The sequence below is a fragment of the Terrapene carolina genome, unplaced genomic scaffold (assembly GCF_002925995.2).
Source record: "Terrapene carolina triunguis isolate 2854851 unplaced genomic scaffold, T_m_triunguis-2.0 Scaffold136, whole genome shotgun sequence".
NCBI classification, from domain to species: Eukaryota; Metazoa; Chordata; order Testudines; family Emydidae; genus Terrapene; species Terrapene triunguis.
Window position 1 is genome coordinate 7,374,267 of NW_020664487.1, and position 27,726 is coordinate 7,401,992.

General features: G+C 42.4%; 1 protein-coding gene across 5 annotated transcripts in view; it reads right to left on the bottom strand.

Annotated features, from left to right (window-relative positions):
• Window positions 1–27,726, bottom strand: part of WRN (WRN RecQ like helicase) — a 91,262-nt gene that overhangs the window by 45,466 nt on the left and 18,070 nt on the right. For 4 of the 5 annotated variants that reach the window (XM_029911922.1, XM_029911921.1, XM_026653293.2 and 1 more), the window contains 13 exons: window positions 23,809–23,958; window positions 20,849–20,921; window positions 18,969–19,083; window positions 16,490–16,910; window positions 15,666–15,746; window positions 14,487–14,631; window positions 13,560–13,635; window positions 12,014–12,081; window positions 11,692–11,800; window positions 9,510–9,578; window positions 4,123–4,205; window positions 2,362–2,468; window positions 924–1,111 (listed from right to left, as the gene is read on the bottom strand). In XM_029911922.1, coding sequence (XP_029767782.1) covers window positions 924–1,111; window positions 2,362–2,468; window positions 4,123–4,205; window positions 9,510–9,578; window positions 11,692–11,800; window positions 12,014–12,081; window positions 13,560–13,635; window positions 14,487–14,631; window positions 15,666–15,746; window positions 16,490–16,910; window positions 18,969–19,083; window positions 20,849–20,921; window positions 23,809–23,958 — 1,685 coding nt within the window. The remainder of the gene's footprint in view (window positions 1–923; window positions 1,112–2,361; window positions 2,469–4,122; window positions 4,206–9,509; window positions 9,579–11,691; window positions 11,801–12,013; window positions 12,082–13,559; window positions 13,636–14,486; window positions 14,632–15,665; window positions 15,747–16,489; window positions 16,911–18,968; window positions 19,084–20,848; window positions 20,922–23,808; window positions 23,959–27,726) is intronic. The other variant, XM_029911923.1, reaches the window with a different exon arrangement.

The following is a 27,726-nucleotide window of genomic DNA, read 5'->3' on the forward strand; positions in this document are numbered from 1 at the left end:
CCGCCCAGCCTGGCACCCTCCCGCCTGCCCGCAACCCCCAGCTATACACACAGCCCCTCGCTCCAACCCGCCCAGCCTGGCACCCTTCTCTTTCCCCCCACCGCACACATTCTCATTCCAATCCACTCAGCCTGCCACCCTTCACCCCACATCTTCTCAGATCAACAGCTCTCACATTTTGTTTTTAACCAAAACCAGACCCTCCCCTGAAAATAAAAATACAATAAACAAACTGAAATAGCAGACAGAAATAGCTATATGTTGCCCATATGAATGGAATCACAACACAACAGTAGTGACCCATCAGCAACTACAGAGACGGCCATCGAAACCCAACCTTCTCCCGCCCACCCTACATACATATCATGCTTTCATTTTGGTGTTTGTGTATCTGTAAGTCAATTAAAAAAAAAGAAGAGACTGTCTGTGCCAGCCTACCTGTAAGGAAACACATTTGGAATTTTTCATTTCCAGACAGGCAAATGAAAACGTCATGCTAGAAATCAAAATCGTCACTCTGAATTTGAGCATAATCCTAGTCTTATTTTTCACATAATATGGTTTAGAAGGTAATCCACTATACAGCTAAATATTAGCATTTGCATTGCACTAATGCCAAGATTAGTGCCCCTGAACGCTGGGCACTGTACAAACACAGCAAGAGACTATCCACGCCCTGTAGAACTTATTAAACAGACGACACAAATGGTGGGAGGAAGAAAGGCAGAGACGTGAAATGATTTGCCCAAGATCACACAGCAGTTCAGCAGCAGAGCCAGGAAGAGAACCTAGTCTCCTGGTCCCAGTCCAGTCCAAGTCCACTTCGTTATTCTTGGTTTTGACCCCCAGTCTGGCACACCTTTGATAATATCGGAGATACAACAGCAGCAGGTGACAGAACAAACAAGCTAGTAAAGTCTCACCTTTCCTTTTTAATAAGGAACTGTTTTAAATCCTGAAAGATACGTCCAGTTTTTCGTCCAACTTCTAAGTATAGGTTAGGTCGGTCAAAACTAGTACATGTGACCTGAGGATTCTTTAGGGTTAGACAGTGCACTATGTCTTCTCTAACGGAAGGGCTCGCTGTTGCAGTTAAAGCAACAATAGGAACCTGAAATGAAAAGCAGAGAGGAATGATGGAAGGAAAAAAACAAAAACTAAGACACGTCATTCTTGCTTTTTTTTTATTTTATTATTGTGATTCAAAGTTAAGGAAAAAATGGGATGAGACTAGATATCCTGATCTGCTTACAGTCCCTGGAAAATTGTATGCTTCTGAAGAATAGAGACAATATTATACTTCCCAGAGCTTTTTATTGTCACAAAGAAATATATTTTAGCGATCCTTTCATAAAAGCAAATGGACATTCACCTGTCTACATGGGGGAAACAGAAACTATATTTAAACATATATTTTTTCAAACTGGATTTGGACAATTACCTTTACATTACAGTTTCTTCAACAGGATTACACAAATTTTCAAATATGGGTGCCTAAAGTTAGGTACCTTAGGACAAGATCTTCAGAAATAGGTGCCAAAAGTTAGGCCCCTAAGTCCATATTTCAGTCACCTACGGTTAGGATTTTCAAAGATGCCTATGTGACCAGAAGTCAATGAGATCTGTGCTTCTAAGTCAGTGGGGTGCTTTTCAAAATCCCACCCGTAGGCTCCTGAATCCATATTTAGGCACCTAAATTGAGGCTCCTATTTTTGAAAAATTTTGGCGCTTAGTCTGTGTTTTATCACCTAAATAAATGGCCTAATTTTCAAAAGCACCAGAACTCCAGGATACACAAATTTGAAAGTATGGTGCCATAATGAATAAGATGTTTTAAGTCTAGCACCCGAGTGAAAAAAAACTAATCCTGCTTGAATGGTGGGAGCCCATGTATCAGTACCTACATACAGACCAATATTTTCCCCATGACTAAAATGTGTCCTTTTCCAAAAAGGTTACAAAAACATCACTAAGGGTCTGAATATTGACAGCCATTCACTGCATTAATATAAATGAGAATACATTATAAATCAAATTCTTCCATCAGATGCACACACACACTTCCATCGCCTTTGAACTGAAATAGAACATGTAGGTACGTATATCTGAAAGCATATTTCATCGCTATGAAGGCTTGAGAAGTAGCCACCCTAATTTACATGGCAGAGGCGTATTTCAGGGCACACAATATATCTGGTGTGCATTCTGGTTTTATTCAAATTTTTCAGTGCTTCAAGCATGTCTAAAGAAGAGCAATGTCAGGAAAAAAATCATAACCCTACTAGAAAATTTTACTTTTAAAACAATTTACAACATCCTTTTTTATCTTATTTACAAATGAGCTATACCCTGGAGCCTCACCGAAGGGAGCACTTTCTTTAACGAACCCAAAGTCCTAAATGAATTTCTGAAGTCATGCCCCCACTCTGAAATACAATGAGCCTCATCGACCGCTATCAGCGTGATACCTGGGGTTGGGGGAAAAAAAACACACACAAAAAATGAACACAAAAGTTATATAATATTACACTGATTTAGGAAAGAATACCAAATGTTCTAGAAAATAAAAACCTCATTTACTGAAGTTAAACTTTACAGTGAAGTCTGATCAGCCCTCGGATACTATGCAGATGGGAGCCCTGATAATTGCAGAGAAAGGTACAATTAGTTTGTGTGGGTTTCTAAAATGGCTTCTAGCGTAACAACCAGTGGAAATCCATTTTCACATTGACCTCTTTTCATACGAAGCCACGAGAGATTTCGCAGACCTTCCCCCTCTGCTCCACTTTTCCCTTCATCATGTCCCTGGCCTTCAAGCCCACTGCTCATAAGATGTGTGTCACATCAGCTCCCCGCTTCTACACAACAAGGCATGCTTCCTCTCTCTTTTGGTGCCAATAAAGACTTCAGGCCAGTTTGCTAATATTCATCGAGGTGTTTATAGCTACTATCAATTTTGTTTCCTTGGTAGTGAAATAAGGCCTGAGAGTCCCAGGATTTCTCCAATCCTCTTAAGAGGTCATGTGAGTATAGGTAAATCTGATGGGAGAGGAACTTCTAAAGCAACTCTTCATACTAACACATACATCACATATTACGGTTTGAACCATCACTCTGTCTCTGCAAACAGTGCTTTTATCAGCCTGTTATATAAAGGACTCTGAAATAAATGTCCTGGAGGTGCCAAGCAGACTCAAATCCTATTGACTCCAATGGCTTTCAAGAAGCTCATTGCATCTCCCAGCACTGGGCACTAAATTGGGGAAATCACAAAAATTATTTGAAGTTTGAATTATTTTGAGTTGTCCTGATGGTCACTTGGGGCATTAGCTGCATTACTGTGTTTAGTAAGAAAAATAGTTTATTAGCCACAATACTTGTACTGCATGCATACTTCTGAGAATGTTGAGTGCATGTTCTGAAGAGCCTACACTGATCCTTCTATTATCCCTGTTCTTAGTAGCTGGTATTTCATGAAGAATGAACATTATGCTCCCTCTCTATATCTGTATCTCTATATAGTGATTATCTTAATGTTATTGTAACAGAGTCTGCTGACACCAGTCAGTGGGGATTGATATAATGGCCTCTGAACTTGCTGTTAGTGTTGAGAAACAGTGCTGAAAAATTCTCAAAACAGGATATATTAAACAAATACAGAGAAAAAAATATTAAAAACACATCACTGGTAGGACCTTTGAATAAAAGCAACGTAATCCAATTCCTACTCCTAGAGGGATTCTGCACCAAAAAATTCTACTCACAATATTTTAAAATTCTGCCAAATGCTGCTCCGGCTGTCAGCCCCGTGCAGGGCAAGTGTGGCTAGGGCTGTCAGCCCCGGGCGGCTAGGGCTCCTGCTGTCAACCCCACACCTGGTGAGGCTTGGGCTGTCAACGGGAGCCCTGCCATGCGCAGGGCTGACAGTGGGAGCCTTGCTATGTGCGGGGCTCAAATTTGTGATTTTCATCAAGAGGAAACATTTTGATAGAAATCACAAATTCTGCATGAAAAACTAAAATTCTACAAGGAACAGCAATTCTGTGCAGACTGTGCTGTGGCGCAGAATTCCCCCAGGAGTAAATTCCCCACAACTCCCAAAATTAACCTACCACAACATACCAATGGTTTGGTCAAGTTCTTGAAGTAGCGGTAAGTTCCCCGAGCAGAACTCTGGAGTTATATACACAACTCTATAGTGGCCCCTACAAAATTGGGAAAATACATTGTCATATGCAGCAGATGAAAGAGATCCCAAACAATTCATCCAACTGAAATGAAAGAGTGCATCAGATAAGATGAAGGTGGGGACAATACAGAGAGGTTGTGAACGGGGAACATGAGAGGAAACGAATGATGCAGAGAGAGGGTAGAGAGAATGGAAACAAAAGAGGGAAGGCGGGAAGAGAAAGAGGAAAGGAATTTCTTAGATTTTAAGACCAAAAGGGGCTATTATGACCATCTAGTCTGATCTCCTGCATAGCCCAGGCCAGAGAATCTCACTCAGAGATTCCCGCATTCAGCCCAATAACCTGTGGCTGAGTTAAAGAGATAGAAAGAGATATCCAAACTTGATTTAAAGACTCCAAAGGGGAAAAGAAGATAAGCTCAAATATTAAATAAAACAGAACAGTAACACTGAAAGGGAAATAGATTGAAAGACAAAGGAAAAGTCAGTCATAGGCTGTGCAGAAAGCAATGCATAAACTTAAATTTGCCTAACACTCTCCAACTTTAGGCCCTGTTTTTAGTTGCTTATAACTTTCCCAAGCTTTAACCATTCAGACTGAAATTTTCCCAGGCCAGTTGTCTGCCACAGGCTGAATTTTCTGGAATGGTTTAGTTAAAACAGTTCAACCACTTCTGAGAAGGAGATTAGAAAAAAAATTGCCCATGTTAAAAAAAAAAATACAACTATTTTAATTGAACTTCAAGCGTCTTCATGCTTTGGAGCAGGGACTGGAAATTTGGTGCGGGAGATGATGATGTCACTCCAGTGTCAGATATGCCTTCTGCCATCCCCATGAAAGTCTCCCCAAGTTTGGTCAAGTTATGAGCTTCTGAAAATCTCAGAAGAAATCTCTGCCACTCAGCAGAGGGGAGAAACTGGCAGCATTACTCTCCAAAGGGTCTGAACTTTGACGGGAGGACTCCTGCCTCACACTGAGAAAGCAGGACGATCAGCAAGTTATCTTAAGTGCCTATACACAAATGCAAGAAGCCTGGGAAACAAGCAGGGAGAACTGGCAGTCCTGGCACAGTCAAGGAATTATGATGTGATTGGAATAACAGAGACTTGGTGGAATAACTCACATGAGTGGAGTACTGTCATGGATAGATATAAACTGTTCAGGAAGGAGAGACAGGGCAGAAAAGGTGGGGGAGTGGCATTGTATGTAAGAGAGCAGTATGACTGCTCAGAGCTCCAGTATGAAACTGCAGAAAAACCTGAGAGTCTCTGGATTAAGTTTAGAAGTGAGAGCAACAAGGGTGATGTCGTGGTGGGAGTCTGCTATAGACCACCAGACCAGGGGGAGGAGGTGGACAAGGCTTTCTTCAGGCAACTAACAGAAGTTACTAGCTCACAGGCCCTGGTTCTCATGGGGGACTTCAATCACCCCGATATCTGCTGGGAGAACAATAGAGCAGTGCACAGACAATCCAGGAAGTTTTTGGAAAGTGTAGGGGACAATTTCCTGATGCAAGTGCTGGAGGAACCAACTAGGGGCAGAGCTCTTCTTGACCTGCTGCTCACAAACAGGGAAGAATTAGTAGGGGAAGCAAAAGTGGATGGGAACCTGGGAGGCAGTGACCATGAGATGGTCGAGTTCAGGATCCTGACACAAGGAAGAAAGGAGAGCAGCAGAATACGGACCCTGGACTTCAGAAAAGCAGACTTTGACTCCCTCAGAGAACTGATGGGCAGGATCCCTTGGGAGAATAACAACATGAGGGGGAAAGGAGTCCAGGAGAGCTAGCTGTATTTTAAAGAATCCTTATTGAGGTTGCAGGAACAAACCATCCCGATTTGTAGAAAGAATAGTAAATATGGCAGGCGACCAGCTTGGCTTAACAGTGAAATCCTTGCTATCTAAAACACAAAAAAGAAGCTTACAAGAAGTAGAAGATTGGACAAATGACCAGGGAGGAGTATAAAAATATTGCTCAGGCATGCAGGAGTGAAATCAGGAAGGCCAAATCACACTTAGAGTTGCAGCTAGCAAGGGATGTTAAGAGTAACAAGAAGGGTTTCTACAGGTATGTTAGCAACAAGAAGGTGATCAGGGAAAGTGTGGGCCCCTTACTAATGGGGGAGGCAAACTAGTGACAGAGGATGTGGAAAAAGGTAATGTACTCAATGCTTTTTTTGCCTCTGTCTTCACGAACAAGGTCAGCTCCCAGACTGCTGCACTGGGCAGCACAGTATGGGGAAGAGGTGACCAGCCCTCTGTGGAGAAAGAAATGGTTCAGGACTATTTAGAAAAGCTGGACGAGCACAAGTCCATGGGGCCGGATGCACTGCATCCGAGGGTGCTAAAGGAGTTGGCGGATGTGATTGCAGAGACATTGGCCATTATCTTTGAAAACTCATGGCGATCGGGGAAGGTCCCGGATGACTGGAAAAAGGCTAATGTAGTGCCCATCTTTAAAAAAGGGAAGGAGGAGGATCCGGGGAACTACAGGCCAGTCAGCTTCACCTCAGTCCCTGGAAAAATCATGGAGCAGGTCCTCAAGGAATCAATTTTGAAGCACTTAGAGGAGAGGAAAGTGATCAGGAACAGTCAGCATGGATTCACCAAGGGCAAGTCATGCCTGACTAACCTAATTGCCTTCTATGATGAGATAACTGGCTCTGTAGATGAGGGGAAAGCAGTGGATGTGTTATTCCTTGACCTTAGCAAAGATTTTGATATGGTCTCCCACAGTATTCTTGCCAGCAAGTTAAAGAAGTATGGGCTGGATGAATGGACTATAAGGTGGATAGAAAGCTGGCCAGATCATCAGGCTCAACGGGTAGTGATCAATGGCTCCATGTCTAGTTAGCAGCCGGTATCAAGCAGAGTGCCCCATGGGTCAGTGCTGGGGCCAGTTTTGTTCAATATCTTCATTAATGATCTGGAGGATGGCATGAACTGCACCCCTCAGCAAGTTTGCAGATGACACTAAACTGGGAGGAGTGGTAGATACGCTGGAGGGTAGGGATAGGATACAGAGGTTCAACAAGGACAAGTGCAGAATCCCATGCACTGCTACAGACTAAGGACCGAGTGGCTAGGCAGCCATTCTGCAGAAAAGGACCTAGGGGCTATAGTGGACGAGAAGCTGGATATGAGTTAACAGTGTGCCCTTGTTGCCAAGAAGGCTAATGGCATTTTGGGCTGTATAAATAGGAGCATTGCCAGCAGATCGAGGGACATGATCATTCCCCTCTATTCGGCATTGATGAGGTCTCATCTGGAGAACTGTGTCCAGTTTTGGGCCCCACACTACAAGAAGGATGTGGAAAAATTGGAAAGAGTCCAGCGGAGGGCAACAAAAATGATTAGGGCCTGGAGCACATGACTTATGAGGAGAGGCTGAGGGAACTGGGATTATTGAGTCTACAGAAGAGAAGAATGAGGGGGGATTTGATAGCTGCTTTCAACTACCTGAAGGGGGGTTCCAAAGAGGATGGAGCTAGGCTGTTCTCAGTGGTGGCAGATGACAGAACAAGGAGTAATGGTCTCAAGTTGCAATGGGGGAGGTTTAGGTTGGATATTAGGAAACACTATTTCACTAGGAGGGTGGTGAAGCACTGGAATGGGTTCCCTAGGGAGGTGGTGGAATCTTCTTCCTTAGAGGTTTTTAAGGTCAGGCTTGACAAAGCCCTGGCTGGGATGATTTAGTTGGGGATTGGTCCTGCTTTGAGCAGGGGGTTGGACTAGATGACCTCCTGAGGTCCCTTCCAACCCTGATATTCTATGATTCTATGACCTCACTGAGCACGCTGTATCCTCACACAGTTCCTATATGCTGACTGGACTATGTGTGTGCCATCCCGGGGGTGCCAGGGCTGAGCAACCCCTTCCCTGCCACAGGGAGTCACACTTGCCAGAGCGGCTGTGGCGTTGTCTGCCAGGACTTGGAGAGCAAGGTCCTTCAGCTCGAGGAGAGACGCCCTGAAGGCCAGATTCATTGTTCTTGTTCTCCCAGGTTCTCCTGCTCATTGGGAGCCCATAGGTTCATGGATCTTATCAGAACGGGAGACCAGGCCTTCTGTGTGGTGACCTGGTCATGGCATGGCTCCTGGTGAAGTTGAGACAGGGAGGGCTCACCATGCCAAGCACAGACCCATGGCTGATGCATGTCTGGAGAGGATTTCAGGGTTGTGGGGTCACATCACACCCAGCTGAAGATGAGCAATGCTTCTTTCGCCCCGAAACCCTGAAATGTCTTTACCTTGAGAAAGTCAGTGCCACCCTTGGGGTGGACAGCTCCCGGATGGGCACTGGGGCAGCCAGGCTGACGCAGCAGCACGGGCGGACACAGCGCGGTCAGACTCAGACTTCCTGTGTCATGGGAGCCGCAGGGCTGACAGCTCCTCTTTTTCTCCCACCCTGGTTCCAAGGGGGAGGACCAGTACCACTATCCTCCCTTTGAACAGCACTCAGGCCTACCGTGACAGCAAGGGAGCTGGCTTCAGCAGAGCTGAAGTGGTCAGTCTTGGGAACTGTAAGCAACTCCCATGAGCTTCCCTGCTTTTGGTACCAGAGACTCAGGACCACAGGGTAGAATTCCCTGCTCACCAGGCACTAAGGGATTGTGTCTCAGCACAGGCTCAGACCAACAACCCACATCTAGGGCAGAGCTGCTGCCGATGCTCAGAATCCGGCACTACCCATCAGAACACTCCACAAGATGGCGCTTCCGGCAGCTGCTCTAGTATATCAAGCCCTGGCAGAGACGGATAGGCAACCCGAGCTTCTCTTGAGGACAGGGCCTTCACCTTGTGAGTCCATCCCCAATAGTCACTAATTCATCACACGAGGGGTCAGGTTTAAAGCCTTTGCCTCAGCCATGAGTTGGAAAAATGTGATCAGAGCCACAGGGACAGCCAGCAATAAAGGAAACTAAAGTCTGCCAATAAAGCAGAGAAAACTATCAAACGCTAACTGAGTAATGATCTATCCTAACCAGCACGAGCTAGAGGCGAAGTCTGACAGAAAAAAACAGCGCAGGGAGCAGGGGAAATACAATTGCCTTCCGACTCCCTGCCACAGGCAGTAAGAGTCGTGGTCACATTCCCACATGCCCTCCCATTGGCGGCAAAGGGCCCAATAGACTCTGCTGGCCAAAAGCCCCACACCACAAATCAACACTCGAAGAAAAAAATCACACTTATTTCACGGCTCATTAACCTGAGCACAACTTTAGCTAATTTAGCGAAATTCTTTTAAATTCTTTCCAGCAATTTAGGTATCTGTATACAGGACCTGAGAGTCGAGAGATTAAAAAGTAATGAAACTTACGCTCTGACGTCCCCTATCACATTTCTTGACTGAGCTGATCCAAGCAAGCAAGCTGCAATGCCCGACATTCTGTATGAAGAAAGCACAAGCAAGACAGGGTTCATTCATGTGAATTTGTTTCTTGCCTCTTAGCCAGTTTAGGATCTATGACAGTGTTTTGCCTCCCACCCCATGACTAGCCTCTTGTGAGGGACCTTATCAAAGGCCATTTGAAAGTCTAAATACATGTCAACCAGCTCTCATTTACCTCTACTTTACAGACCTATTCAGAGAATTCTAACAGATTAATGAGACTTAATTTTCCTTTGCAGAAACCATGCTGGTTAGACCCTATCATGCCATGATCTTCCAGGTGTTTTACTATTCTATTAATTATTGTATCAGCCAATATACCAGATGCAGATGTAAGGCTTATTGGTCTATAATTCCTTGGATCACCTCTAGATCCTTTAAAAATATATAGGTACAAAATTTGCTCCCATCCAGTAAAGTAGCTGTTTTTAATGAGCAATTCAGTATTTTTGCTACCGGCTCAGTCCCTTCATACTCGAGCTCTTTCAGAACTCTTGGACGGACACCACCTGGGCCTGGTGATTTATTGCTTTTTAAATTATCCATTTGTTCCAGCACCGGAACATGGACCTCATCCAAACTGACAGCTGAATTAGTGGGTGTCTGAGGCTGCAGAGATCAAATCTCTTCAGCGTCCAAAATTAATGAGCCAGTGGGCAGGTGGTGAATAAACAGGCACTCAGATTACATTGATGGGAGCAGTATAAATGTCTAGATAACAGGTTAGATACACAAACATAATCTGGCCAGTATCTGTCCCCAGGTGCTTGTGGGCAGCAAGATTAGTTTGTCCAGCCACTCACCTACATCATAGCCACTCATCTACATAATACCATAGTTTGCAGCAGAAAACAGCAAATATAAAGAAAGTTCTTAATACAAAAATTCCTTCTTTGGGAAAGGATTTTTCCGTGTCTGGTTTGCACAGGGTGGAAGAGACTGAGCCAGCGTAATTCTCCTTGAGAGTACATCTCAGTAATTTAGGGAAAATAATGGCACATGTATTGTAGTTATATAAAAAAGCAAGCAATATAAATCCAGAAAATTCAACATTAATATTAAATAGAACTTAAAGGCAGAATGGACTATTGTGATCATTGAGTCTGACCTCCCTTATAGCATGGGCCAGAAAATGTCACCCAGTGATTCTTAAACCTGGCCTATAAAACTTTTAGAAAGACACTGCATCTTGATTTAAAGACTTCAAGCGATGGAGAAGCCACCACATCCTATGTAAGTTGTCCCAGTGGTAAATTACCCTCCTGGTTAAAAAACTGTGCTTTAACTGTAGCCTGAATTTGTCCAGCGTCAGCTTCCAACAACTTCTGGCTCAGGGTCTGAGGTATCCCTCGTGCACTGTTCTAGGAGGTGGCATTTTAAGAGAGATTTCCTTGACCTTCTGGTCCAAGTAAAACAGGAGCTGAAGACTGAACCGCAAGAGGGCCCATGAGATCCCCTCAAGCACAAATGGCGTCTGCGGTGGCCATCAGTCCAGGGAATCAGCCCATGACCAGAAGGGCAGAGTTCGAATCTCAAGGGCTTAGAATCTGCCATAAGGGCAGGAAGGTGGGAACATCTGAGGAAAAAGACTCACTGGACAAAAAAAAAAAAGGGGACCAGAAGCTGCCAAATGAGCAGAACTACGTTTAAACTAACTAACTATAACCTAATCTTTAACGTTAACGATGTATTATTTACAAGACATTCTCTAATTATTTACTAGCGGGGAAGACACTGGTGAGTTCTGACTGCCACCGGGGGCAGGAGGGAACAGAGGTGGGTGCAGCCACACTGCTCTTTGTTCCCAAGGGTGAAATGGTGAGCGCGAAGGCAAGAAGGATGTGTTGGATCCTCCATCACTTGACGACTTTAAATCACGATTGGATGTCTCCTTCTTAAAGATCTGCTCTAGCTCAACTAGAAGTTATTGGGCTGGATGCTGGAATCACTGGGTGAGGTTTTCTGGCCTGTGGTATGCAGGGGGGTCAGAGAAGATGGGCCTAAGAGTGAGTGTCAAAGATGGAGCCGTTCGCACCAACAAATGGCAGATGCAGCATCCGTAGGTTTCTGTAGGGACATGGCACCTGCCTGCTACGGTTATATTACTTACTCAAGCTGCAGCACTTGGTCCTCCATCAAAGAAATAAGAGGAGAGATGACTATTCCTGTACCGCCCGTGTAAATGGGTGGAAACTGGAAGCACAAGCTCTTCCCATATCCTTAAAGAGAAAACATACCTCTAACAACAGAAGTATTAAATACCTGAAACTCTAATTCCTCCCCAAAGTCTCATTTCACGTCTCACTTTCCCCATTAGTGTACTTCCTAACACTCAATCAATCCATGCAAGACAATTTTTAGACCATGTTCCCTACAAAGCAATCATAAAAGAAGCTTACATATGTTCCTTTTAACATAAGATGTGTACTTACCAGTTGCCATGACAACGAGATTATCTCTTCTGTCTTGTAAAACAGAAGAGATCACTTTCCACTGGACCCTTGAAATTAAATACATATTAATTTTTATTTGCCTATAAGGAACTGTATCTTCTGCTACTATATAACATATCTGGCATCCACATGTGTAACATTAGAATTTAAGTAAAACTGTCAGTTCAATAAAACCACAGTTGAAACCACCTTAGTATTCTAGGTGTGCTCCCTCTCCCCACACACTACTTACAGCCAAATGGTGGTTGTTTTTCTCCTACAAGAAGTCCCACTGAAGTCATATTGGGACTACGTGTAAGATTAAGGCAAGCAGGATTTGCCTCAATCATTAGTTGGGGTTGGTCCTGCTTTGAGCAGGGGGTTGGACTAGATGACCTCCTGAGGTCCCTTCCAACCCTGATATTCTATGATTCTATGATTAATGGAAGACTACAAATGCAGTAGAGATGCCTAGTAGGTTATTAAAAGCTGATCTTCAAATAGGTTTATCAATTTTTTTCACCACAACAGGCAGAGAAATGCTACACTGCTGCCAAACACAGCTTTGGTCCTTTTTGTGTGCAACTAAAGATAGGGTATCAATGTAAATAAAATTGAGAAAAATCCAAATTTGCCTTATTGTGTCTCAGAATTTACCAAATTGATTTTTCCCCAAGGCAATTTTTCATAAAATTTACTCCATAAGCATTGCAAGCCATACGGCATTTTAAGAATTATATTTTATCCTATTTATATTGAAAATAAGACCATATAATGATCTAACACTGATAAATTTTAGATGTGTTGCAGTGCGCAGAAGTCATACACTTTACTGGAGAGACAAGGTGGGTGAGGGAATGTATTTTATTGGTCCAACAGAAGATATTACCTCACCCACATCTAATATCCTGAGACCAACACAACTACAGCAACACGGAAATATGCACATCATTGCTCCTAGGTTACCAAGTAGTTGCTACATACCGACGGTTAAATTACTACATAATATTCTAGGCAATTTGTTATAGGATGTATATAAACCAATACTGCATATCGGTTACGAGGCCTTAGAAATCTATCCTCTGTATCCCAGCACTGTTTGTAGAGCTATCTGTTTATCACTGCCCTTTGTGCATTACCGCACTCTGTTCTTCCACAATGTGTGTCTAACTGACAAATACAAAAAAAAAAAAACCACCTCAGTTATGAAGTTTACTGTGACAAGAGTTAGTAATTTAAATTTTTTGTTGTTTGAAATATTTTGAGGTATCTACAGTGCCTTTGTTATTTTAGTGTAACACCTTAATTACCCGGGCCTGCTAAGATAAGTGACAAGAACATGGATGTCTACTCTATAAGTGCTTTGATATCGGTACCTCACTATGAGATTTACTTTGACAGCTCCTCAAGGTAGGGGTTGTGCCTTTTTTGTGCGTCTTTTACAACACTAAGCTTACTGTTGGCACTTATCATAAGAAAATCATTCTAAATTAAACAAAAGATAGGAAACTGGACACATACATAATATAATTGATAACACACTTACGGTTTAAAACTAGAATGTCCAAAATATGTCTTTAAGCACGTAACTTCTATTTCACTAGGTACAGGCAACAAAGGATCTGAAGGAAAAACAATGCATGCATATTTAGCTTTATTAGAAGTGAAAAGCCATGGACTGAAAGAGATTAGGAAGTTTGTTGCTATTCATTTCCTGGGCCCTGGACTCACGCAGCTCTAACACGAAAGTCTAGCAAATTTGCAAAACACTGTTTGGAATAAAACCATGAATCTCTTTCTTCATGCCAAGTTGATAAGATTACTTCTCTCAACCTATATAACCCTATGAAATACTAGCAACCAATAACCTTAGCATATTCTTGCCAATTTCTATTTGCAACACGTCAGTTAAATATAACTCCTTGGAAATGGCTGGGGTGGGGTCAGGTAGTTAATCTGGAGACTGCCTAGCAGAAGGGAAGATTTCAGGGAGCAAGGGTTGGGCAGGCCAGGACTCACTTCGGCAACACTCCCCACGTGCCCTGTCTCCACATAACCAGTTCCCAACCATTGGGTCAAAATCACCAGGGAGAAGACAGACCAGCCAGGATCCACAGATGGAGTCTTCAGGGAGCTGTGAGGCGGATGTGATGAGAGGAAGACAGGCTGTGCAGAGGGCATCAGTTTGGGACAAACGATTCCCCATCCCATCTACCTTGTTCTGAATATGTTTCCAGTTTTAGTTTAGAAGGAGTCACCTACATTTAGCCAAGGACAAAATTTGACTCCAAGTTATCTTTTGGTCTCATTAGTATCAGTGAGCACTACTTCAGAACTTCAACGTTTGCTTGGTGTCTGCATGAGCAGTAAACTAAACAGAGGGCTTTACGTGACCTTCCGAGTCTGCTTCTACACACAGTACAGAGTTACTGTCAATTTTTACTCATACTTCATAGTGTAATTCAGTATTTACCCCAACTCTCCTCTTCCTCCTCCTCAATGCCTTCATCTTCATCATCATCTGGAGAAAGGTGTAATTTTGTGCCATCAAGTCTCTTGGTTTCAATGGAGGTAGAGTCAGTTCGACTGACTTTAGAATTATCTACATCTTCTATAGACTGAAAATTGGAAGTAAAAAGTTAACCCCTATTGCATGAAGGGGAAATAATAATGAACAAAACCTGCCATTTTGTTTGAACCAATATTGCTCAAGGGCACACGAATTCTACTCTAATTATGGCTTGGCTCAGATCCTTCAGCATGAGGCACAAAGAAGATCAATCTTGTGAGAAACTGCCATTATTAGAGGGCAACATAGGTTCAAGTGTTATTGTTTTAATCCCACTAAATGTTACCTTTTATAAGAGGAGGTTACTTACCTGTAACTGGAGGTTCTTCAAGATATGTGAACCCTATCTGTATTCCAACACCTGCCCTCCATCCCTTCTACTGACATACTCAGCGACGATTGGAATACATATAGGGAACATCACTCGAAGAAGAAATGGTTATTCTCATTTGCCAATTACATGACATTCTCTCCAATCCTTCCTCTGAGGCTGTCTTTCAAAATTTTAAAAACATCATGTTGAGTTTTAAATAGCTTCTTTCAGGACGTGTGATTAAACTGCTGGGCAACAGCTTTCATTTCTGATTCTCTCTCTTCCTTTGGGATTCTGTTTTGTGAATTTGATTGGGAGAGGTAGGAACTGAGGTTTTATGGAAACTTGTTCGTTTCTAATGACTTGAAAAATAGATGGAGAAAGGATGCAGTTCCTGATGTGATGTGACATTCAATGGGACAAGTAATATAAGAAAAAGCTTGAATATTTTAGCAGTGTGGCCAATTTTATGTTCTTATCAGGAAAGCGCTGTTTAACTTTCATTATGTGAGTAGTTCAATGGGATGGTTCATAGGCTTAATTTGAAGCCTGCGCTTAAGGGCTTTGCTGGATTAGGGCCAGAATGAGGGGGAGAGAATGAGTATGACAGGATGATTTCTGATTTTTGTCAAAAATATTTAGAATATGCTGGAAAAAACCCCACACTATAATAAAGAGTCTCTTTCCCCTTTCTCTTCCCCCTTTCTCTTCCCCCAACCAAAGTGACTAGCAACTACCTCAATGAGGGAAACAAACATTATGGCACCTACTTTAAGCATCTCCATTTCCAGTTCTTCATCACTTTCAATGACACAACCAAGATTTTGTTCATTCTCTCTGGAATATGGTTCCTAAAGGAATATTTCAAAATAAGCCTTAATTTCACTGAAAGTCCACCACCCCTCTATTCCTCTACTAGACACATTATTTATATGGCATTCAAGGGTTAGTTGCAGATAACCCTTCGCTAAACAATGTGGTCTGGACCCTTCCCATAGTAAAACATGTTTGGAAAAATTTTAGGAGAACACAGCAAATTTCCATAGAAGTTTAAAGATTCCGTTTAACCTGGATACAGACAAACCACACAAATGAAAAGAAAATAAAGTAAAATCAATTACAGAAACTAAAAGGAATCTAGCCCCATAAAAGAGAAGTCCCTAAAAGGGCTACAATTTATGAACTCTGTAGTCCAAATCGTACCCTGTAAGACACCTGCACATCTCCAGTGACTACAATGGGAACTGTGGAGGTATGTCCAGTGACAGAATTTGGCCCGGTACCCCCTAAAATTCATATTGTAAACATATTATTCACAGTAGAAAGAGTGAATCTAGAGTTCGTGTATGTAGCGAAGTAACAAGGATCTAAGTGGTAGTGATGCTAAAGAGAGGCTCAGAGATCGACAAGTTTCATGGATATTGACCAGACTAAAGCTTTAAATTCAGCTTTGGGAAAGCAATTCAATATCCCTTCCTCTCTCACATATCAACTGTCACTCTGTGAGTCAACTCTTTAAAATCCCTTGGTAAATTAACAGTAAGATCACTTTTCCTGGTAATGTTCATCATTTGTATGGATTTTAATCCATTACCTCAGGCAAGGCAGCGTTTAGAATTTCTTCGTTGGCCTTAAGTTCCAACATTTGAAGTTCATATTCAGTAATGTCCAGTGACATTAAGCAGTCTCTGTCTGTATTCTCCTTAGATCCTCTGTCTGCAGTTCCATCTTTCTGCTCAGGCTTACTAAGTTCCATTTCCCCACCAGTCACGTCTCCCTCACTGACACTCAGTAACGTATCATCATCTAGGTCATCATTTAAATCATCTTCAAGTCTTGTAGGAAATTCAAGTGTTTCGGTCTTTTCTTCTTCAACAATGGTAGGCACAACTTCAGATTTCATTGGAGCTGCAACACAGCTGCTCCCCAGCTCTGCTTGAGAGTTGGGTTCACCAAGCAACATGTTTCTTAAGGCACATATATTTTCTGATACACCAGTTAATATTTCTACAGCTCTATTAGGGGAAAAAAAGGAGAATTAAATGAAGCTGTAAATAAATGTTATTATATATCTTACCAGTGGCTTTTTAAAGGCAGTTCTTGCCGTTAATGATAATTCTAACATATAGCAAAATAACCCCCCCCTATTTCCTCAAAACTTCATAGATGCAGGTTCGTTGTTCCAGCTGGAAAAATGCATACAAAATTTTCCTCAACCAAAAATCAATATACAATACCTATATTTCTGGAGGGAAAACAGTTTTCATCATGCAGTTACGCTGCTTAAATATATAAGCTCCGGGCACCAGAGGTTCCAACTCAGGCCATGCAGTGGTGAGAAGGAACAGGAAGGGCAGTCAGTCTGTCCATCCCTTTTATCCTCGGTGTGGAGCATGAGGAGGGCAGGGGTCAGACATGAACCAACGGACACTGCTTGCAAGAATTCTCCAGTCTCAGGCACATGGAGCACACCCGTACCCACCACGGAATACACATAGGAACCAGCACTCAAAGAAGATCTGTCAACTTTGGAAGTGCCTATGCAGCTATGAACAAACGTTTTCAGCTCACAAAGACAAAGTAAGTATCAATCAAGAAGACTATTTTAGCCTGGCTGGTGTACTGTGGGATTATCTCAGACTCAGCTGGAAATCAAGAAGTTGACGGGGTAAAGAAACTTTCAGATGCAAATTATTAGGTAGTCAATAGTAGTCGTCATTGTCAGTTTTTTGTACTGGGATTGTAAGAGAACTAACTGATTGTGGCCTCTTGACTCTCTGAAACATCATGTTGGGTCCTCAAGCTGAAGAGGCCGGACATCCCTGTAATAGAGTATCAATGCGCAGATGACATTCTGCCCTACATCTTTTCCCATCAGGCCTAGATGGAACCATTTCTATCAAGCTATTAACGATCATATTTAAACAATGAACGGTAAGAAGCAACCTGAAACTAGTAATCAGCTATGTAAACTAAAAGTTGTGCAAGACCATCTTTCCTAGGCAACAGCCTATCCTGAGACTCAAAGAATTCCCAAACACACTGAGTAGAGGTACGTCCCACCTTGATTAGAAGGCTAGTTGCATTAAGTATCCAAAACTCATTGGTCACTTGAGCAATTGTTTAAGGTAGGCTTTGTCACAGTTCCAGGGCTCACAGGCTTCCCTTCAGATTATAAGAGTCCTATAGAACATGGCTGGCAGTGCTAAACCACCAATCCTCTGCTATTACACAAGGAAAAGTTGCATCCTTGTATCTGGGAGTAGAAAAGTGAAGTTTTCTCATGGACTGAAGTTTCTTTAAAAGGGGGGGGGGTATACACATTGTGAGGGGTGCCCCAACAAGCTCTCATGGGGTCAGCCAGCACTAACAAGACAGACCGCAAGACTTGCTCTGCCTGGATTCACAAAGCTTAAAAAGGGAAAGCCTGCCACAGGAAGGGTGGTGACTAGGGGAAGACTGCTATGCCTTGGATATAGCTGGCAACAGAGACAGTTGCAGGGGGAGGGATAGCTCAGTGGTTTGAGCATTGGCCTGTTAAACCCAGGGTTGTGAGTTCAATCCTTCAGGGGGCCACTTAGGGATCTGGGGCAAAAATCTGTCTGGGGATTGATCCTGCTTTGAGCAGGGGGGTTGGACTAGATGACCTCCTGAGGTCCCTTCCAACTCTCATATTCTATGATTCTACTCTACCATCCCTGAGACTATACAGACCAGGTATAAAGTGAGGATTACCAAAAGGAGGAGCAGGAGGCAGACCCTAACTCAGATTAAGGACTCCAGAGCCTTCAGGTAAGCCAAACCATCTCCCAGGCCAGGAAGAGGGAAAGGAACTTGTTTGTTTATTTTGTTTGGAGAATCCCTTGTATGCCTTACGCCGGAAAAGGACTCTTAGCAGCCTATATTGTGGTCTGGTGGGAACACCAGGAGGCCCTCGCCCACCACAATATACACATGGATCTGTAACTATAGATAGGGTGCACTGGATTAGATACCATCAGTACAGATATAAGAACATACCACTGACAGGGATTTCAAAGATAAAGAGGAAGCAGATTTGAGCAACATCTAACCTCTGCATATTTTTAAGTTGTCCAAAAGTGCTGGGAAGACCATTAGCCAGCTCCACCATTTCTTCAGCTAATGAGGACAGTTGCTTCTTGACTTCATTTGGCAACATCTCCCCATCTGAAAAACTCAATGTCAGTGAAGTTTCTTTACATATAACTCACCTCTCTTCTCTATGCATACGCAAATAAGCTTACTAGATCGTTATTGACTCAAGAGAAACAGTGGTTGCTATAGTTAATTATAATTATAGTTACAGTTAATAGCTTTGTCTAGTTCCCATTTTCGGAAGCAGCCTGACAAGGTGCTGCACAGTGAGGGGGAAGGGGAAAATGGGACCCAGCTGGGACAAACCATCCCTACCAGCACCATCCAGACCCAGAACTGCACAGAGGTTACCCCACCTCTTCCTAGGGGCACCAGGACTCATGCAGCACTCCCTCCCCTGAGCCATGAGGAGCCAGCCCAAAGAGCCAAAGAAATTCAGCAGGAACAGACACAGAAGTAGCCTCCCAAGTATTACCAAAGGGACGAGCAGATACCAACCATCGTCATCATACAGTCTTGACTCTAGACTTTCTCTGCCCTGTGCTGATGGGTTGCTTGTTCCACCCCCTCACTCACAGACTCTTCACTTTGAGCCAATGGGAGACACCGTGTCACAGCACTTTTGAGATGTCAGGCCACTTATGTATGCTCCTCCGCATGGAATTAGGAGTCTAGCTTTAAGCTCCTGTTTTTTAAGAATCTGGACATAAGGCTCTTTGGGACAGGAAACTTGCTTCATTTAAACAAGTCTGAGTACATGTACATGCTATTGCGCTACAAACAAAGTGAACAGCCCGCACATTTCAACTAAATGTTCTTAGGCCCAGATCCTATAAAGACTTATGCAACTTTAAACATGAGTAGTTCCATTGACTTTAGTATCATAAACTAAACTAAAAGGTGTTTAATTTGTTAACGCTCATAAAAAGGGAGCAACCATGCAGCTGAATCATGCACAAGCTGCAAATATAGAGACATCCGCTAAAAGAGGTCACAAAAATTAAGCCTTGTGATCAAGAAGGCAGCATTGCTGCTGCATGGTCATCACAGGGAAAATAAGGGTACAGCCTGCATAGAAAGAGAATAAAACCTTTTCCACACGGCTTTCCCTGGTCAAAAGCAACACTAAGATTTTTAGCTTAACTCATTACTGATGTGAAAATGGGAGCTAAGCTCTTCTGAAAATCTGGGCATATATTTAGGTACCTAAATAGGAACTACTGGGTAACAAGCTTTTTAGAAAATCTGGACAAGTTCTCTAGCTCGGCGGAAATGAAGCAAAATCAGCTGTGACATTTTCCATTAAATCTAATAACCTATATACCAAAAAATTCAAATGCTGTGTGCCCCTAGGACAAAGCGGAAGTTTACAGTTTGCTGGTATTCCATGGGATATTTACATCTCCTGAGCTATGAGGAAAAAAAGACCAGCTCTGGCAGATCTCACTCCACGGCAGGTTGAGAAGCAGGAGACACTATGGTATTTCCATCTTTCTCACAAATGCATGAGATGGCACTGAACATGCTGTAATTCAAAAGGTGGCCAATAGTTTATTCAAGCATCTGACCCTATTACGGTGTGGAGTAACAAAAGTAAGTGAGAGTGAGCTCTCTTACCAGCCCCCTCATAGAACTTAGCCACACACCACAGAACGATGAGACTGTGCTCCCCTGTCACTTACTGCCCCTTTTTGAAAACACTCAGATACCCAGGTGATACAGGTGAACAAAGAACCCAAATAGAATACTCTCACTGCAAGCGGTCTCTAAACCCCAAACAGTTCAATGTCCAATTAGAAAAAACACACATTCTTTATGCTTTTAATTTGCAATTTACCATTTTTTATACTATAGAGCCTCTGATCACAGTTATTCATATTTTCCAGTTTTTGGTAAATGAGGAGGCCTGCCTGTGAAGAAAAGCAAAACAAATTTAATGCTTCAGATTCCATACAGATCACATATTACATTTTTTTCCTTCCATGGCTGGAAAAGCCGAAAACAAACTGAACAGGCTACAAATTTCTTCTCCAATCCAAGATGTAAATTCAGTTTAACACTAAGTGAAGGATTTTTGTTCCAAACAATGTCAATAATGCAACATTAAGTTAGAGAACTCAATACAAAATACAATTTAGCCTAACACTTTCTTAAGGTAAAGTTAAGGGTGCAGGAACATATCAATGATTTTAGTGAACATTACCTCAAGACATTAGAGGTGTGTTCGTTGATTTTTTAAACAGTTAGAAACACAGCAAATGCTGAGTTAAACTCTTGCTAAACAATGCACCCAAAATGCCTTTGCTCTACACCCATGGGCCCAGTCAGATCGACACACAGGCCATGTCTACACTACCGGCTAAAATCGACACTGAAGTCTTCCGGGGGGTACTCAACTCATCTAGATATTTGCCTAGTTTTACAACAGGCTACATAAAAAGCACTAGTGAAGTCAGTACAAACTAAAATTTCATACAATTACTTGTTTAACCTGCTCTATACACAATACACTCACATGTAAGTACAATATTTATATTCAAATTGATTTATTTTATAATTGTATGGTAAAAATTAGAAAGTCAGCAATTTTCCAATAACAGTGTGCTGTGACACTTTTGTATTTTTATGTCTGATTTTGTAAGCAAACAATTTTTAAATGAGGTGAAAATTGGGGGTACTCAAGACAAATCAGACTCCTGAAAGGGATACAGTGGTCTGGAAAGGTTGAGAGCCACTGGATTATGGCACAGCTAATACATTAGTATCATCTGCCTCGTGTTCCATGGCACACAAAACGTGGGCAGACCATGTCCTCTATTTTCATTTAATAAAGAGCCTCATAGATATCTACAGTGCTCTATAAAATACTAAACAGAACTACAACAATTACTGTTCCTGGTAACCTCCTGATAAGTCTCGTAAGTGAACTCAAAGATATATATAAATCTCTGGTTCACTGCTCATCTCCAGGTATATTAGAAAAAGCAACATTTACTGAGAATGAGGAGAACTGTACTTTGGTCAATAAGCAACTTCACATAGAGTGAGGCTTGGACTCTCAGTCTTGGAGCTGCTGTTGAATAGGCTCTTCCTTGTGCCTTGTTCAAGGTTATACCTAAATGTTGTATAAAACCATATGCTCCTTCAGCTCATCTCAGTAAGGAGACAGACTACTGCATTAAGCACCAGCTGTAACTTCTTTCCACATTTTGCCTAAACCCAGGGAGAGAGAATTGCAATAGTCTAGCCTGGAAATGCTGAACCACAAGCCACTGTGGCCAGGTCATTGTTTGAGATGGAAGTATTATGATGTATATGAATTTGATGCTACTGAGAACAAGTACTCCAAGTGGGCACCTCTCCCCACCTACCCCGGCCTGATGGAGTGAGAGGCCTGTATGGGCCAAAGGGGAGGAGGGCAGGGTTTGGGGAGAGGGAGAGTCAGGCTCCCGGGTTTGGTTGGTTTCATGAATTTCCCCGGGAGAAGAGGGAGAAAGCATTGGTATAGGGGAAAGATGAGGTGCTGAGATGTGAGGGGAGTCCCTGGGGTAGCTGGAGGGAGTCGTGGGCAGAGAAATTCTATAAAACTGACATGATATTAACCTCCTTTGCAAAGCACTTTGAGATCTATTGATGTAAAGCGCTAGATATTGTAATTACTTCATTCCCATATGCAACTGTTCAGTGAAGTAAGACCTTTCCACTCCTCCATTTGTCCCCCATCCCCTTTTCTAATGAATAATTAAGCATTGTTTCCAAAACTAACAGAACATTTATTTGATTGGATATTATGCCTGACTGAATGGGCTCTTGCTATTTCTCTGAGGGATAACTTTTCCTGCTAATAGACTGTGTCCTTAGTGTGCCAAATGATAAACATTTATATTGGGATGGTATCATTTCTGGTCAGGACTTGACAAGTTTGATATTTTTCTTTGCCATTCCTATTCTGATCCACAGAACTGAAGTTATTATTGAAGATGCAACGAGTCTTTAAAGCAATGCTGCTGTTTAGGCAAATTTAATCCTAACTTTTTTAATTTTATGGGTTTATACTTCTAAACTGTACAGTTTTATAGAAGTATTCACAAATCAGACCCACTTGGAGAAAATACCTTGGAGAACAGCCTCCAGTAAATACATGGGTTAAAATGCAATCAAGAACTGACAGTAGCCTACACAATGTGTCAGGGGCCAGCCTGCAAAGAACCACTCTTCTGGCAACCTAATGAGTGCAGCTGGCCCTGATTGGCTGAAGGCGTCAACTGCACCACTTGATTGGCTGAAGGAGTCAACAGGCTGATACTTAAGCTCAGGAGCTGCTCCACACACTCCTAACCCACAGCTGCGCTTACCTGCCTTCACTGTCTCTAGCCATTGCCTGCACGTGCTCCTGCTCCCAGATTCTTCCTGACTTCTGATTACCAGCTCAGACCCTTGGCTCTGCCTTCTGACTGACAGTGGTTCACCCTTCGGCTTAGGCTTTGGTTTGACACCCAGCTACAACCCTTGGCTTCGCTCCTGTACCCACGCTGTCTGGATTCAGCTCTAACTGGTAGGCCGGACTCTTGCTCCGAACTCTCGGCCAGACTACCCACAGCTCAGTCACCGATACTATGAAGCTTTATAGAGTGTTTTGCGGGGCAAAGATTTAATACTAACAATTTTGTTGCGAGGAATCTGAATTACAGGATTGGTGAGTTCCACTGCAGCAAGACATTAAAAAGGTCGGCAAATAATGTATTAAGAGGAATGAAATAGTTAAAACATGGAGTGGAGCTCTCTATTTGTACCCACATAAGCGTCAGTGGCTGCATACAACTTCTGCTCCTCGCTGAGTGGAAATGCTTCCCAGTTACTACAGCGGACAGACTTGTCCTTCAGAAGCTGCTTGCTGAACAGATGTTTTACCAAGCCATTTAGACTCCATATCTCCTTACACTTCAGCTAAAAATAAGAAATATTTATTAAGTTCAAAATAATTGTACATGGTAAAAATAATTCTCAGAATAAGGTAACAAAGCTGATTCAACATCACAAGTGGAGACTCTGAATAGATCATAATTAACTCATTCCTCAATAAAATGACTGACCTACAAATGTACAACTTGATTCTGCTCCCATCAGAGCCAATTGCAGTGTTACAACCGAAAAACTACAGCATTTGTGCCCTGACACAGTGTTCCCTTCTTGCCAACTAGATTGCTGCATCAGGGCACCATCAGCATATGCAATGAGAAGTTGGTGTCCACAGCATAGCAAAAAGGAGAAATACACCACACAAGTGCTCAATACAGGTCATTTTAAAGCACTGACTGTAACCCTTCCACTTCACCATCATCTTAAAAGGCTTTTATGGTGCTTTCTTGAGATGATGCTGTTCCCATTTACCGGTCATTGTTTCAGCCTCCCAGCACATGGTTTCTGGTTCTACTAAATGGTGGTTTCCCTGAGTTTAATGTGGCATGGTTCTCTCAAACCAGGTTCAAAGGCACAGCCTTCTACTAAGTATTAAAACTTCACCTTAAGATTTTTTAATTTCTGTATGCCATGCCTATAACTAGGAGAAGTAAGTGTGGTCAGAAGTTATGTTCTCTACATCTGTATTCTAGCAATATGACATTAGGCCAGTAGAGACCAAAATAATTCATTCTTATCCCAGATATAGAATCCTTTGCTCCCTGAGCCAAGCTGTCTAGTACATAGGTATTTCCCAATGCAACCAGATGCATGAATACAAACGTATGTGCACATCTGGATTTGATATCTGAAGGTTTAATCAATAATTACCAACATCTATGTTAGGGCTCTGGATAGAGGTTAGAATAGTAAAGTTTTATGCTGGTGGGACAGAGAAAGGGGCAGATGTAATGGTCAACGCTCAGACTTGAAAATGGGAACTGCATCAGTTGTAGTACTTTGGGGAATTTAAACACTATGCATTATGCTATCTGACAGTCATACAGGGAACAGAGACAAGGAAGTACTCTCCAACACGTTAATGGGCCCTGCTCCAAGAGAGAATGATTATTCAGAATGACAGGGAGTAAAACCTAGGAACTGCCAGAGAGCAGCAGACACATAGCCCACCTAGCCCAGTGTTCCAGCTCCAATAGAAGCCAGCACCAGATGCTTCAGAGAAAGATGAAGGAAACCCCACAGTGGGCAGATGGGAGATAGTCTGCTCCCCCATCAGGTATCATTTCTTGGTCTCGAATAGTTAGAGATTGGCTTAAGCCCTGAACCATGTTTAAAATCCCTTTCCAACACTGTTTTTATTAGTGTTAACTCCTATAATGCTGCATATTCTTGTTATCCATATAAAACTGTCCAATCCCTCTTTGGGCCTTGATAAACTGCTGGCCTCAACAACTCTGCTATATACTGAGCAGACACCTTCAATGAAACATCTACTATGACACCCTTTTCTGAGTTGATACAGTTAAACTACCAGTATATTTCACAGACTTCTAAATGTTACCCTCCATCGTGTATTACTTTGCATTTATCCACATTGGCTTTTATTTCACATTGTGTTGCCTTTTCACCTAGCTTGGTTAGGTCTCTCTGAAGTTCCACACTGCTCATCACTAACAAATAACTGTGTCATCTGCAAATAGTGCTACTTCAGTAATCACTCCCCCTTCCCAGATTGGAAACAAAGAGTACATCCAAAAAACCTACATTAAAATGCCACTAAGGGTACAAAGTCAAGCACTCAAGTTAGGAAATGCCAGTATTAAGGTTTCCATTGGAACCCTAGTTCATCCCCTTGTGTGTATGCATGATGATACAGTCTGTAATTACATGAGCCCAATAATATATTTTCTACAGGACCCTGCCTCGTTTAATCTCCCCTCCCTATATGCTGCTGCCTCCGCCCTGCATGTTTTCCCCTACCTCCTCACCCTTGTTCCTTAATTCTCTGCCAGTCAAGCAACTTGCTCCATATATTTATGCCTTCATCTGTAATTTTCACTCCATGAATCTGAAGAAGTGGGGGTTTTTTACCCACAAAAGCTTATGCCCAAATAAATCTGTTAGTCTTTAAGGTGCCACCGGACTCCTCGTGTGTTTTTGTAAACTTTAAGAAGACTCCACCGAGCATGTGCAAACTGAGATTTTCCAAAAGCTTACAACTTGGTCAAATTAGGGTGAATTTCAGAGGAACAATAAAAGGCACATTCCTGACACCCTGTCAAATTTTGAGCCTTTGCTCTGAAGCCTGGAGGCAATAGAGCTGCTCAATGAAGCAGCTGTAAGAACTTTAACTTGGATAAATTAATGCGTTTTCCCCAAACCTCATTCTCAGGAACAGCTGAACCATTCTAGCTAAAACTCTCCAAAATAACGCAACCTTAGGCAAATGCTCAGCATAGAAAATTTCAGCCCAAGATTCCAAGTGAAATCTTGGAAAAAAAGTGTTGGGGGAATGTTAACTATAGGCACACTACCTGCACCACCTGCAAAATTAAACACTGGACCCACTATGGAACCTAGAGTCATGCCACTGTCAACCTTTCATCATGAAGAAAACTGGCCATTTATTCCTACTCTTTGTTTTGTGTCTGGATCAAAAACCAGCCAGGAGAGAATTCTTTGCCTCTTCCCCGATGACTAATTTAGTGGCTCATGTGGGACACTATCAAAGGCCTTTCAACAATCTAAATAAATCTGTATCAACAATAGAGGTCCCACCCCACAGTCTGACAGCCTCTGTGCTATTGAGAAGCATGAAAGTCTCAAGCAAAGAACATCAAGCTGAAGCAGAGGGAAGTGATCCCATAGTTGGGACCCTCCTACCAGCTGATCTCATGGTATCCTCTCACACTGAGGAGGCCTCTCTGGGGGAGGGGATCCCTGTTATTAGGAAGAGACAAGTAATAGCAATGTTGGATTCAATATTAGAAATATAGACAGTTGGGTTTGTGCGTGGATGAGACAGTGGTGTTGGAATTTTGATTTATCTGGAACTAGGGAACTTTGGGGGAAAGGAGGTGCTTATACAGGAAGGATGAGCCCACCTAAACCAAAACAGAACCAGATTGCTGGCATGTAAAATTTAAAAGGTCGTAAATGACTTTTTAAACGAAGGCTGGGGGAAAGCTGACAGGTGTGAAGGAGCACACGGTGCAACACAGACCTTAAGGGAGGATTTATTGAATATGCTACTCTATATCCTAGGAAAGAGAAGAGAAGTTGATAAAGTACAGATCACTGAAAATAAAAAACAAACACTCAAACGGAAAAGACTGCCATTCAATTGCAGCACAAGACGACAGACAACTAGATATTAGCATAAGTGCTTGTAGACAAATGCTAAAAGTCTAAATACTAAGATGGGTGAACTTGAGTGCCTGGAATAAAATGAAGATATTGATGTAATAGGCATCACAGAAACTTGGTGGGAATGATGGTAATCAATGAGACACAGTAATACTAAGATACAAAATATACAGCGATGAGAGCAGGTCACGCTGGTGAGAGAGATGCACTATATGTGAAAGAAAGCAGAGAGTGAAAAGTAGTGAAAATCTTATATGAATCAAGCAGTATCATGGAATCTCAATGAACAGAAATTCCATGCTTGAATAAGAAGAGGATAGCAGTAAGAATATACTATCTACCACATGCCCAGAATCACGACTGTCATTGTGAAATGCTCAAGGAAATTGGAGAGGCTACAAAAACAAAAAATGCAATATCACCAGGAGA